Source organism: Rana temporaria, chromosome 1, assembly GCF_905171775.1.
Source record: "Rana temporaria chromosome 1, aRanTem1.1, whole genome shotgun sequence".
Taxonomy (NCBI): domain Eukaryota; kingdom Metazoa; phylum Chordata; class Amphibia; order Anura; family Ranidae; genus Rana; species Rana temporaria.
In genome coordinates this window covers 402,899,251-402,913,892 of record NC_053489.1, presented here as the reverse complement: position 1 = coordinate 402,913,892, position 14,642 = coordinate 402,899,251, and the positions used below count along the sequence as shown (strand labels likewise).

The following is a 14,642-nucleotide window of genomic DNA, read 5'->3' as shown; positions in this document are numbered from 1 at the left end:
GAGCCCAGACCCCGCCTGTCAGAGGAGCAGCCGATCAGCTCTCCTCTACTCGCATTTAACAGACGCGAGCGAGGAAAAGCTGATACATGGCTTTTCCTGTTTACACCGCAATCAGCTGTGATTAGGCACAGCTGATCACGTGGTAAAGAGTCACCGTCAGAGACTCTTTACCTAGATCGGAGTTGCGGTGTGTCAAACTGACTGTATCTCAGATCCTAATAGGAATATTTGATTTGAAAAACAAATATACTTTCTAAGGAACTCCATCAGGAAGTTTGATTCTCCCTGGTCACCATGGCTTGAGTCTATGTCCTCGGCATCAGTATAGACCAATCTGTATTATAAATATTGCTATATTAGATATTGAGCTCAGCGTGACCATGTGACTATATGTATTTATATGATAATATATATACTTCTATTCAGCGAGAACTGTATTCTGTGGCCACACCTAGCCGATTTTTATTTTTATTTATTTCTTCTTTTTAATGCTCCAAGGTATTGTGTGGGCGGTGTATTAGGGTTTTTTTTTTGGGGGGGGGGGGGGTTGGTTCCATGTAGTACTTGTTCTGTTTTATGACATGTTGCTTTAATAATTTGTTTGCATTGTTTTAATGTTTTTCGTATATATAAAAAAAAAGAATCCGATAAAAAAAAAAAGAATCGCCAGTGCCATTCCACTTTTGATTGTGTAAAGTATATGATACTACCAAGTCATGTTATGTATTTTATTTAAGGGGGTCACAACAACCAGTGATCACTACATCACTGGTTGTTTATATTAACACCTTGGTCATTTGGAAACACAGTAAAAAACATAGATTGGGACACACTTTTGGAGAGGGTTTTACCACTATTGGTCACCGTTTAAATAGTTTTTTCACTATTATTTTTTCGCATTTTAGATATATATATATATATGGGAGTCTCATGCACCAAGATAAAACACCCAGTGTCATAAGGCCTAAGTCTTTAAATTTAGAGAAAAATGTATATATCCAAAACTTAAAGGGTATGTAAAACCAATGACAAAAAAAATCTCATATAAGCTTTACAGTATATCTAGACCCAAAACCAAAAATGTAATGTAATACCAGTGCTTAAATAGTGTGGCTGCTTTTTTTCCCCAGGTTTTTTCCCCTTATTTTCAGTGCGTGATACAAGCCCAACACACTTTGGGGTTGAGTTACTAAAAGCAAATAGCCTGTCTACATTGCAAAGTTGCTCCAGAGCTTAGTAAATGAGGTAAATCTTCAGTTTGCAAAGAATACCCAATCACAAGCAAGAAAAATTTAGGAAACAGCATTTTTGCTTGCACAAGATTGGATGATGGAAGTTAGCAGAGCTTCTGCTCATTTACTAAGCTCTGGAGCAACTGCACTTTTCAAATGCACAGCCTATTTGCCTTTAGTAAATCAACCCCTTTCTGTCCTAGGACGACAGCGACACTGTACTATGAAGAAGCAGCATTGTCACTCTAGGAAGGCAAGTGTGTTTGGACTACAAAACACAAAAGAAGATAGCGCAAAGCCGCCCTAGTGTAACTTGGCTTTAATATGATAAAGTTAAAAACACTACAATGGTCAAACTCACCTTGTCTGAAGATAGATTCGGCATAAGGATTCCACTGTGGCCACACTCCTATAACCACCTCTAGATCTCATGTTTCGGAGGCATGGCCTCCTTCCTCAGGATGGCCAAATGGCTGACTTCTGTCTGGCAGACCAACATACACACGGGCCGACGGTAGCCAGTTTATTTTTTAACTGCCCGACATTTGGCCCGTGTGTACCCTGACACTTTGTGGGAACTGACTAACTGCCACATCACCAGTGACTTTAATACAGTGGTCAGTGCTAATAACATGCACTATCACTGTACTAATGAATGGGAAGGGGTTAACATCTAAGGGCTATCAAGGGGTTAAACGTGTGCCTAACAATGTGCAAAGTTTGCTGCTTTTTACTACAGATCGATTTGTTTATTTTCACTGCTTTAAAGGGAAAAGAAAAAAAAGTGATCATTCCCTCAGTAAAGAGCCATGTAAAGAGCCATGTATTGATTGTCAACACAGGGCTCTGGGCTGTGATTTGACACAGCTGATTAGCAGGTCCCGGCCATGAATCATTGGCTGGGATCTGCTGACAGTCTCCTGCTGTGTCAAATCACAGGGGGAGTAGATGGGTGGGAGCATGAGCCCAAAACCCTGAAACAGGCACTGACGCATAGGCGTGCGCAGGGGGTGTGCCACGTGTGCCTGGGCACACCCTAATGACCCTGTTCAGCACAGATTCCCCTTGCTGATATTTCACCAAAGCTTCTAAAAAAAAAATTAAAACAATAAAAAATATAAATAAAATTGTAAAAAATAATACAAAAATTAAATAATAAAAATAAAAAAAATACTAACACTGTCCACTACCCTACTAAATTGTAAAATTATTAAATTAAATTTATTTAGAGTGTGTGTATATGTATATGTATATATATATATATATATATATATATATATATATATATATATATATATACACACACGCATGAGTGTTTGTGTTAACACTGCCACTGGTGCCACTAATGCAGCACAAAGGTGTTAATTAACTGCCACTGGTCACTAATGCATTTGTGACCAGTGGCATATGCAATACATTAACCCCCTCATGCTGCATATTACAAATACCATTGGTAATTAACCTCCCCTCAGCCCCCCCCCCCCCCCATTACAATCCAAAGAGTTAATTCCGTATGCAGATGGCAATCTGCTTACTTGTGGGAAGTGCTTGGATCCTCCTTGGCTCGGCGGCTCCTCTAGGGCACAGCTCTAGCAGCATCAGCACGCTATGCTCCTCTCCTTTAGGTCCTCTCCAATCCTGCCTCCGGCCGGCCTCTCAGTGACATCACACTGGGCCGGGACTACGGAGCACCTGTCAGGTGGGGTATCTCCACTGACAGGGAAGCAAAGGGCTGGGCTATGCTAATGTACCGGCCCTGGGGTGACAACGCTCAGTCCCTCTCTCTCAGTTGTTTTTCTGCATTGTCACCTAGTCACGTTTTATCCCAATGGAGGCCACAAAAGTGGCAAAGCCTACACTCATTGTACAGGAATGGGCCACTGATGTGGAAATGCCATGCAGCCATTGCTAGAGTATCAGCATGTAGATAGAAATTGGCTGCAAAGAGGCTGTCTGAGATTAGCAGCATTAAGATGAAACATAGGATGAAAAAAAAGTTGAAAACAAATATTTTATTACAACAATAATTAATAAATCTAGCACTTTAGCTAACTAAATGTTATTCAGGGTTTACATGCACTTTAGAAGCGATATGGGGTCTTATAAACCCCAGATATCTCCATAAAGAGGACTTGTCATGATTACTGCTATCACAAGGGATGTTGTTCATCTCTTGTGATAGCAATCAATTTAATAAAAAAAAATTACAGGGACAGTGTAAAAAAAAAGTGTTAAACGCAAATTAAAGTGCATACGTAAGTCCAACATGCATATGTAAACAGTGATCTCACCACACATGGGAGGTATCACAGCTAACGTTAAATCAAGAGCAATCATTCTAGCTCTAGACCTCCTGTGTAACTTTAAATTTGTAACCTGTAAAGACTTTTAAAATGTCGCCTATGGAGATTTTAGGCACCATACTTTGGCGCTGTTTCACATGCATACAATTTTAAAGCATGAGTCTATTTACTCAGAATAATATCATATTTTATATGTAACTGAAAATTTTGGTTTTGTGTGCACTGAAATTCATTAAAGTGTATTTTTTCCTAAAAGTTTGCGTGTCAAAAATGGCGTGCAATATCGTGCAACATAAAAAATTACAACAACATCCATTTTATTCTCGAGGGTCTCTGCTTTCAAAAATATATAATGTTCGGGAGTTCTAAGTAACTTTCTAGCAAACAAATGCAAATATTTACATGTATGACAGAAATGGCAGAATTGGCCTGGGTGTAAAGCGGTTAAACAAGAGAGTTAAGCCCCGTACACACGATCCGAAAATCGTACGAAAAATTCCGCTTTCGAAACGATCGTATGATAATCGGATCGTTAGTACAGAGCTTTCGAGGGCCGATTAGGACAGTTCATCCGATTTTATCCTATCGGACATGCACGAAAAAAAAATTTGGACGATGCCAGATCGTACGATTTTCGTTTAAACAGTACAGCTGTCGTTCGAAAATGCAATACAAATGCATTACAACACATGACATCACTTCAGATTTTTTATTCTGCCGTACGAGAATTTTCGTGACTTTAGTAAACTCATCAGATTCGATGTGAGATTAGCATACAAAAAAAAATACAAATCATTCGTCAGATAATCGGATAGTGTGTACCGGGCATAACTATGATAAGGGAAAAAAAACACACACACACACACACATATATATATCGGCCCAGATTCAGGTAGATTTGCCCATTAGTTGCACATGTGAAGAGCAGCTGATTTGCTCTGCGCTGGGGCAAATTGGAAAGATTGCCACCTGATTCAAGATTCCTTTTGTCTGCTAACTTGCTCCTTTGTAAGGCAAAAATCAGGGCCTAAGGCAGCGCAAGTGAAAGTGGGTGTGCCCTATGCAAATGATCTTTTTTCCACTCAGCAGTGGTTTGCGCCTATTTTCAGGGCAAATTCTGCCCAGCTGCTTGCACTGAGCAAATAAATAGGGGCAGACCTGCGCAGGTCCTGTGCAAAATTACATCCTGCTTGTTCCACCCCCCCCATAGCAAGGTAATTTTGACCTTTTTTCTGAGATGGCACCTCCTGATAAGAAAAAAAAAAGAAAAGCAAATTTTGTCTCCGCTGAGATGGATATACTGCTTGCGGCACTGACGCGCCATACTGCCGTTCTTTTTGGTTCAGAGCGGAAGAATACCACCGTAGCCCAAAGGAGGGCAATATATGAGGCTATTACATTGGACATAAATTCCCTGGGCATTGAGGAGAGGTCCTGGGAGGACATACAAAAAAATTTACTGACATGCGTCGTCGAGTCAGGGACAAAATTGTCCTAATCAGAAAGCATAGCAGGGGCACGGGAGGAGGACCAGCCTGCTCTTTACGATTAAATCCAGAGGAGGAGGTTATCGCACAGAGTTTAGCGCTGGAGCAGGTGGAGGGACTCCCAGGCTATGACTCCACTGTTGGGGACTTGGGGACTGGTAAGTTTTTTTTCTCATATTTGCTGTGTATCATGGGAGGGGGTAGAAGGGAACATATGAGGGGGTAGAAGGGAAGATGTAAAAAGTTTTTATTTCTCATATCTGCTGTGTATCATGGGAGGGGGTAGAAGGGAACATATGAGGGGGTAGAAGGGAACATGTAACAAGTTTTTGTTTCTCATATCTGCTGTGTATCATGGGAGGGGGTAGAAGTGAACATATGAGGGGGTAGAAGGGAACATGTAACAAGTTTTTGTTTCTCATATCTGCTGTGTATCATGGGAGGGGGTAGAAGGGAACATATGAGGGGGTAGAAGGGAACATGTAACAAGTTTTTGTTTCTCATATCTGCTGTGTATCATGGGAGGGGGTAGAAGGGAACATATGATAAGTGTGTTGCTCCAGCAACATATTTTTTTTGTGTCATCCACAGATGTTGATGATGAGGCTGGGCCGTCGTTGGCTGTAGGGCGACCCACGCCATCCCCAGAACATCATGGGGTGCAGTCAGGCCCTCTGCAGATCCTGGGCATGTTGGTGGAGGAGGATATCGCCCATAGTCCATCTAGGGAGGAGGAAGTGGTGGAGGAGTCCATTATCCTCAACCTGGATGAATCTGTGTACCTCCAGGAGGATCCCACCATCCCTGACCTCCCCACCACCCCCCCGACCATAACGTCATCCCCCTCCAGGGCAAGCCCCTCCAGTGTCCCCCCCTCCAGTGTCCCCCCTCCAGTGTGGCCCCCTCCCCTTCTTCTCCCTCAGTTCATGCCCCAGCCTCTCCTCCAAGGAAGGCTCTATGTAAAACCGGGGGATGTACCCTCCAGCCTCCGTGAAGGTCTGCAGGAGGAGCTGGCCCGGCAGACCCGCCATATAGGGGACATGGTGGGAGACTTGAGGCGGGTGGCGAACAGCCTGGCATCCTCCTCCTCCTCTCTGCAGCAGGCCCTCACCCTGCATGCTGACCGGGGGATACGAGATACTGAGAGCTTGGAGGAAGTCAGTGCCAACTGTGGAGCCATGGTCACCTGCATGGTCGAGCAGCAGGGCGCCATCGCTTTGCTAACAGCGGAGGTGAGCAGGTTGGCAGGTGCGGTGGAGGCCAACACTGCTGCTGTGCGGGAGGAGGGGAGATTAACCCTTCGGCAGCAGAGGACCAATACCACCCGGCAGCTGCGGATGTTGGCCCAAACCAACAGCGTGCTCACCCGCCTGGCCAACGCCATGGAGGGCATGCAGGCACCACCTGCCAGGAGTGAGGAAGTAGGGGTTGATGCTCCTCCTCCCCCTCCATCCCCACCCCATGCTCCATCCCCACCACAGGCTCCATCCTCAGCCCAGACTCCATCCCCACCACAGGCTCCATCCTCAGCCCAGGCTCCATCCCCACCACAAGCTCAACCACGCAGACTGAGGAGCCAGAGCCGGGGCACAAGGATGTCCAAAATATATATATATATTTTCCTTTTATTTTTTGTATTTTTTTACCTATCCCTTGCTGCTCATATAATGAGCTTTTTCTATTTATTTTGATTATGCTTATATTTTTTTTTTTTTGGGGGATATTTTTTTTTTGCTCAGATTAGGAGCTTTTCTATATTTAGTTTATGCTCAAAGTTTTTTTTTTTTTGTAGTCCCTACACACGGTGAGGAGTGCTGTAGTTGCTCTCCAGCTGACCTGTGGCCATCTGTTGCTAACTTGCCCCTGCTTTTATAAAGTGCAAATTTGCCCCGGCCAAACAGCTTGCGCGCTTTGGGAGCAAAATGCTCCTCACACGCGCAAGTTTATGAATCAGTGGCAGTTCCTAATTTGCATATTTGCTGAGGGAAAACCATGAGAGCGCAAGTTGCTCTCTGAGCAAAATTGCCCCTTAATTGCGCCGGGGCAGAGAAACTGCCTCCGTGCAAAAATGGCACATTTCAGGCTTAGCTTGCTTTCTGGGTCACCCGCAAATTTGCCTGGGAGCAAATCCGTACTTGCGCGGCGCAAATCACACTTGCTCCCGCGCAAGTCGTACCTGAATCTGGGCCGACGTGTTTGTCACAGAAACACAAACAAAAAAACTGAAAATAGCTGTCCATCCCTAAAAAGACTCTCTCTGCCAAACAAAATTCAAGTGCAGCATATAACCAATCAGCAGATGGCTAAAATAATGATCAGCCATAAACAATCTTTCAATACACAAAGGCCCAGATTCTCAAAGGGCTTACGGCGGCGCAAAGCCATGTACGCCGTCGTAAGTCCTAATCTGGGCCGTCGTATCTATGCGACTGATTCTTAGAATCAGTTATGCATAGATATCCATTAGATCCGACAGGCGTAAGGCTCTTACGCTGTCGGATCTTAAATACATTTTTTTTTTGCCGCTAGGTGTCGCCTCCCTCGTTTTCCCCGTCGAGTATGCAAATTAGCTAGATACGCGAACTCCCGAACGTACGCGCGGTCGACACAGTGAAGTTACGACGTTTACGTTAGGTTTGCGCGGCGTAAAGTTGCCCCTGCTATATGAGGGGCAACCAATGTTAAGTATGGCCGTCGTTTAAAAATTTACGTTGTTTTCGTAAGTCGTCCGTGAATGGGCCTGGACGCCATTTACGTTCACGTCGAAACCAATGACGTCCTTGCGACGTCATTTGGAGCAATGCACCTTGGGATATTTTCCGGACGGCGCATGCGCAGTACGTTCGGCGCGGGAAAGCACTTAATTTAAATGCTCCACGCCCCCTACCCGGCTAATTTGAATTAGGCGGGCTTGCGCCGGGTGATTTACACTACGCCGCCGCAACTTTACAGGCAAGTGCTTTGTGAATAAAATACCCCCAATACTCCAATACCTTGCAATACGTCGCCTATGGGGATTTTTAAGTAGCGAAGTTCGGCGCCATTCCACGAGCGTGTGCAATTTTGAAGGGTGACATGTTAGGTATCTATTTACTCGGCGTAATTTCATCTTTCATATTATGCAAAAACATTGGGCTAACTTTACGGTTTTGGTTTTTTTTTAAGCACAAAACAGTTTTTTTTTAAAACAAGCGTTCAAAAAATGTCTGCGAAAATACTGTGTGAGATAAAAAGTTGTAATGGCTGCCATTGTATTCTCTAGGGTCTTTGCTAAAAAAGCATATATAATGTTTTGGGGTTCTATGTAATTTTCTAGCAAATAAATGATGATTTTTACATGTAGGAGAGAAATGTCAGAATTGGTCTGGGTGCTCCAGAACACCTGATGGTGCTCCCTGCATGTTGGGCCTCTGTATGTGGCCACACTGTGTAAAAGTCTCACACATGTGGTATCGCCATACTCGGGAGGAATAGCAGAATGTGTTTTGGGGTGCAATTTGTGGCATGCATATGCTGTGTGTGAGAAATAACCTGCCAATATAACAGAAACAATATTTTTTTTTATTTTTTTACAGAATTTTCAGTGTTTTTTCTTTTATAGCGCAAAAAATAAAAAACCCAGAGGTGATCAAATACCACCAAAAGAAAGCTCTATTTGTGGGGAAAAAAAAGGACAAAAATTTCAAATGGGCACAATGTTGTATGACTGAGTAATTGTCATTCAAATTGTGAGAGCACCGAAAGCTGAAAATTGATCTGGTTAGGAAGGGGGTGTAAGTGCCCAGTGGTCAAGTGGTTAAACAGCTTAGGAATTTATTCAGTATATAAGTATAAAACAACACTAATAACTTGCATGAAAAATGGTTGGAGCACTTGCAGAGTGCTAGAGTGGGTGGGAACTTCCACATGCAGTGTCACAGGAGCACAGGAGGGTCGCTGGAAAGTCTCTATAGAGGGATCCACGAGCACTGCGTGTAAGCCGCACACAGCCGACATCTCCATGAGGCTTTTTTAGGCTCCAGCTGTGGCTAACACACGGCGCTCGTGGATCACTCAATAGAGACTTTCCAGCGGCCCTCCTGTGCTCCTGTGACACTGCATGTGGAAGTTCCCACCCACTCTGGCACTCTGCAAGTGCTCCAGCATTTTTCACGTACGTTATTAGTGTTGTTTTATACGTATATACTGAGTAAATTCCTAAGCTGTTTAAAGGACTGGCTTGGCGCTTCTCTCTCCTCCTTTTGCTTTCCTTTTGTTCACAGTGATCGGGTTCCCCAGTCCGCGCCTGAAGCAGCCTCGCTCCCTTTACAGCATTCATTTAGAGGCTTTTTTAGAGACTCATTTTTAGGGGTTCATACCTCAGAACTTTCAATTCACTCACCATTCACATGGTTGCACCTTTATGTATCAGCAGTTTTTCTATCGGAAATTCGGACGGACTTAGAAAGAGAACATGTTCTCTTTTTTTCCAATGAAAAAAATGTTGTTGAAATTCCGTTTGTCTGTATGGAACTCTGACGGAGAAAAAAACATGCATGCTCGGAATCAAGTCGACGCATGCTTGGAAGCATTGTACTTCATTTTTCTCGGCTCGTCGTAGTGTTGTACGTCACCGTGTTTTGGACGGTCGGAATTTGGTGTGACAGTGTGTATGCAAGACAGCTTGAACGGAATTCCATCAGAAAATTCCGCCGGAGTTTATCCCGATGGAAATTCTGATCGTGTGTACGGGTATTAGGCCCCTTTAACAAGGATGTTAAGTCCAGATCTCTCTGTCAGTTTTTCAGATGGATCCAGACTGAGCCATAATGTATGTCTATGGGTGGGCAGAAGTAAACAGATGATCATCCGTCTTCATCAGTCTACATCCGTTCAGGTTTTTTTTAAAGGAACAAAGATGTATCCTTTTCCATTTAGACAGATCTGCATGGATGTAAACAAATTACATCCTTTAACATCTATCCTGTTTATGCCTGTTTTTAGGCAAGAAAAATTTTTGTTTATACCTTTGCCACCTCTAATTGGTCTCTGCAACAACTTAAGCCTTGTACACACAGTTTTTGAAAACACTGACAGTTCAGGTTGGAACCGCTGTACTAACAATCTTAGTACAGCGATCTCGCCTGCTGTGCTATTGTGTTTTGACAGGGGGGCAGCCCCCCGCCAGAACATATTGCTCAGCGCTCTCAGCCAATGGAAGCTGATCGGGAGCCAATGGGCATACCTTTTTCAGTCATATACCTTTGACAGAAGCCGCCTGACCGACTCCAGTACACATGCCAAATGCTGCCTGATTTTCGGCCCGTGTGTACTAGGATGCAAACTGAATTGAGCTAATAAAAACGGAACTATAGAGTAAACTGAATTGATGTTTTCTTTAAAATAACATGACTGAACGTATGACGACCATGTGAAATGGGCCTTAAATTGTTAGTCAAGTCCATCTAAAATGTGCTAGTCCATCCAACATTACCCTCTAATCCTAAAAAGGTAAAACTGCAATATATATATATATATATATATATATATATATATATATATATATATATATATATATATTAGTTTAATATCTCTTTAAAAAGACATAAAGCACATCAATTGTGCAGGCAGATCTATTATACAGGAAGCAGAACCTACATCGTTCTTCCACAAACAGTGGTTTAAGCGGGGAGCATCGATAATTTAAAAAAAATATTAGATGGGCACCTTAACGACCACAACATAGAGCAGGCATGTCCAAAGTCTGGAATGAGGGCCAATTGCGGCCGCGTTACGGTTTTGAGCGGCCCGTCTGGTTATCTGGACATATATATCTTTGTGGCCCCCAACGATGTCCCAGCATCGGGGCCACAAAAGATATATATCAGGCATCACTTAATGGTGGATCGCGGGCCGAATCCTGCCCGCCACTAACATCATTCATTACATAGGCAGCGCGGCAGCCAGGTCTTTCCTTTACATCGCATCCCTCCCCACACACCTTATTCACACAAGCCTGGAAGCGCTGCAGGTCCAAACAAAGGGCGGGAACTTTCAAGTTACAAAGCAGGTGATTGGTTGCTAGACAGTGGGGCGGTCCCAACAACCAATCACCCGCCTTTAACTTGAAAATTCCCAGCCTTTGTCTGGACCTGCCATGCCATGCGTGCTTCCCGGCTTGTGTGATTAAAAGGTAGGGCAGTCAGTGTCGGGAGGGGGAATGTTGCGTTGATGAAAGGGACAGTCTGTCTGTCTCTGTAATATCGAGGGAGGAATGTGAGTGGGGTCTGATGGGGGGGGTCTGTAATGAAGTGGGGTCTGATGGGGGATCTGTGATGAAGTGGGGTCTGATGGGGGGGATCTGTGATGAAGTGGGGTCTAATGCGGGGGATCTATGATGAAGTGGGGTCTGATGGGGGGGATCTGTGATGAAGTGGGGTCTGATGGGGGGATCTGTGATGAAGTGGGGTCTGATGGGGGGATCTGTGATATAGTGGGGTCTGATAGGGGGATCTGTGATAATGTGGGGCCTGATGTGGGGATCTGTGATGAAGTGGGGTGTGATGGAGTGGGGTCTGATGGGGGGATCTGTGATGAAGTGGGGTCTGATGGGGGATCTGTGATGGAGTGGGGTCTGTAATGGGGGGGATCTGTAATGGGGGGATCTGTGATGTAGTGGGGTCTGTAATGGGGGGATCTGTGATGGAGTGGGGTCTGTAAGAAGAGTGGGGTCTGATGGATGGGGATCTGTGATGAAGTGGGGTCTGATGGGGTGATCTGTGATGAAGTGGTGTCTTATGGGGGGATATGTGATGAAGTTGAGTCTGATGGGGGATCTGTGAGGGAGTGGGGTCTGTAATGGGGGGATCTGTAATGGGGGATCTGTGATGGAGTGGGGTCTGTGATAAGAGTGGGGTCTGATGGGGGGATCTGTGATGGAGTGGGGATCTGCTTCACAGACCTTTATTTACATATTTTTTCCTGAAGCTTCCCTCTTAAAGTAAAGGTGCGTGTTATACGCCAAAAAATACGGTACATCCAAATAACACACAGAGCTCCTCTCTTTACTCACACACAGCCACAAAGACAATAGAATTATTGTTGGGCAGTGTATTCGTTGCTCGAACGAACACACTTAGACCAAATTTTTATGGTTCAAAGAATGTCAGGCAAAATGGTCGGCCCTCACACATGTTCACTTTATCAAATCTGGCCTTCTTTGAAAAAAGTTTGGACACTCCTGACATAGAGGGATAAACAATGTACTATTAAAACATAAGCACACACACACAGGTTGGACTGGATCGACTCTTTTTTCAACCTCACCAACTATGTAACTATGTACACATGTGATAGGCCAGTACCTGCCCTTTTAGAGAATACAGAACCAAGTATTACTTTTTGGTGCTAGGTAATTTGTATGGTGTTTGTTAATAATAACAAGAAAAGCAGTAAACGAGATCCTCTGCAGCCAGCAACAATAGACCCCACCCCAGCAACAATAGATCCCTCCAGCAATATAAAATCCCCCAGCAACAATAGATCCCTTCAGCAATATAAAATCCCCCAGCAACAATAGATCCACAAGCAATAATAGATACCCCCAGCAACACTAGACCCACCCCAGCAACACTAGACTCACCCCAGCAACAATAGATCCCCTAGCAATAATAGACACCCCAGCAACACTAGACGCACCCCAGCAACATTAGATCACCTAGAAATAAGAGACACCCCAGCAACAATCGATCCCCCAGCAATAATAGACCCAACCCAAGCAACAATAAATCCCCCAGCAATAATAGATACATTCAGCAACACTAGACCCACCTCAGCAACAATAGATCCCCCACACAACATTATACCTCTCTGCCCCAGCAACAATAGACTGCCCATTAAAAAATACAACCCGAATGACAATAGATCCACCCCTGCAACAATAAACCCCCTGAAACAAGAACAAGTTTCCCAGCAGCCAGCAACCATAGACCTCTCCTTCAACAATTCCCCTTCCAGCAACAATAGACCCCCACACAAAAAAAGATTCCTGCCAGCATACCTCAGTACCTATTTGCCATTACATACATTCAGTGCTAGAGGTGCAGGAACTGCGTTCCCCCCCCCCCACGTTCCCGCTGAAAAAAAGACCTGTCCATACTAGTCCACAAAGCATTATCCAAAACTAGCCATAACTACTAAAAAATTATGTTTCTGCAAAAATCTGTAGTTTAATAAGATAGTAAATACCTGTAATAATAAAATAAATCAAGACTAAATTCAGTATCTGATCTAGATGAAAACTCTTTCAGCTAATGTTGGTAGTATTTACCATCACATTAACCCTTTCTATAGTCTATTGCCTCATACCTCCATTGTAGACACAAGTCAGCTTGTCTCTCAGTGTACAATCCAAAACAAATCTGTCGTGATCTTCATTCTGGAAAGAAAAAAAAAAAATCCTAAACTGTAAAAACCAGTAGGGTACCAAACACTTTACATTAATGCACACACGCCATATACGTCTTGCTCATTCAGAGGCCCTATACTTCGTTCGTTTTTTTGTCTGTGACAGTGGCATACCGTTAAATGTCCTTAAAGAATCTCTGCTCTTTCATGCAAATTTAGACTATTGTTTGTCTGACAGGCGGTTAATTCTTCATGATTGATATCAGGAGCCTCCAAGCCGTATCTTCAATACCTTCATTACCTTAGAGATACAGCGGCGCGTCCATATATGCCATAGTAGGGCTTGCTCTTGCAATCATATGCATGCTATTTCTGCTTCTAGACACCCGCACCCCCATAGACTCATAAATGCACACAGTGTAATCTGCTATTCTGTGCCATGCTATGGGCCTGCAGCATCCACTGTTATTCTTCAATCGAGGCCCCTTCCTCACCTCTCGATTTCTTTGTTTATTAGTGCAATAGATTGGTTCGATGTAAGCGTCACTAAGCCCGCTGCATGCTAAATCCCCATATCCCCCATTCTTTTCCTCCAATTTATTTTTTTCTTGTTTGTCATTGTCTATTCAACCAGAGTGTGACATCATTTTCCTATGTTAATAACGTTTTTCTGCCGGAAACAGGCTGCTTCCTAATATGGATCAAGGATTGTAAATAAATAACCCCACCCATTGCTTTTTGTTTTTAATGATCTGATTGTTTGTAATGGCGGCCTGTAAAGTAGGATCAAATACCTGCTTTGCACTCACCTGCTAGGATGCAGAAATCAGGAAGGATGCTCATATCTCTTGTATTGTCAGCTGCCTCCATGAACCCTTCCTCTGAATCTCTCCCTCCAGCCGTCTCACCTCCCCCTCCCTGTACGCCTCAATCCCTCCTCTCTTCTCCCTCAACACATTCCTCCTCCTCTCATCCAGTGTAACTATAGCATCTCTATACTGTACTGTCTTATCATCAGTATCCCTGCAACCTCCCGTCTCGTCCATCATCATCGTGTGCATCTTTCATTTCACTTCAAATTTCTTATCATGCCATCCTTCTTTCTTTTTTTAAACCAGGCACCACCCTTATAGTTGTATGATCATTATATGCACACGCTATAAACACTGTTCACAAAGCTAACACATCAAAAAAAATTATCCTTATGCCGCGTACACACCATCACTTTATGTGAT

The 14,642-nt window shown here is 43.8% G+C and overlaps 1 protein-coding gene across 2 annotated transcripts in view; it reads right to left on the bottom strand.

Moving 5' to 3' along the window:
• The window catches only part of APC2 (APC regulator of WNT signaling pathway 2), a 97,784-nt gene extending 83,456 nt beyond the window's left edge, over positions 1-14,328 (bottom strand). For both annotated transcript variants that reach the window (XM_040323478.1, XM_040323485.1), the window contains exons 1-2: positions 14,217-14,328; positions 13,369-13,438 (exon numbers count right to left, since the gene is read on the bottom strand). In XM_040323478.1, the coding sequence (XP_040179412.1) occupies positions 13,369-13,374 (6 nt within the window). In that variant the 5' untranslated portion in view covers positions 13,375-13,438; positions 14,217-14,328. The remainder of the gene's footprint in view (positions 1-13,368; positions 13,439-14,216) is intronic.
• Between the last annotated feature and the right edge of the window lie 314 nt (positions 14,329-14,642).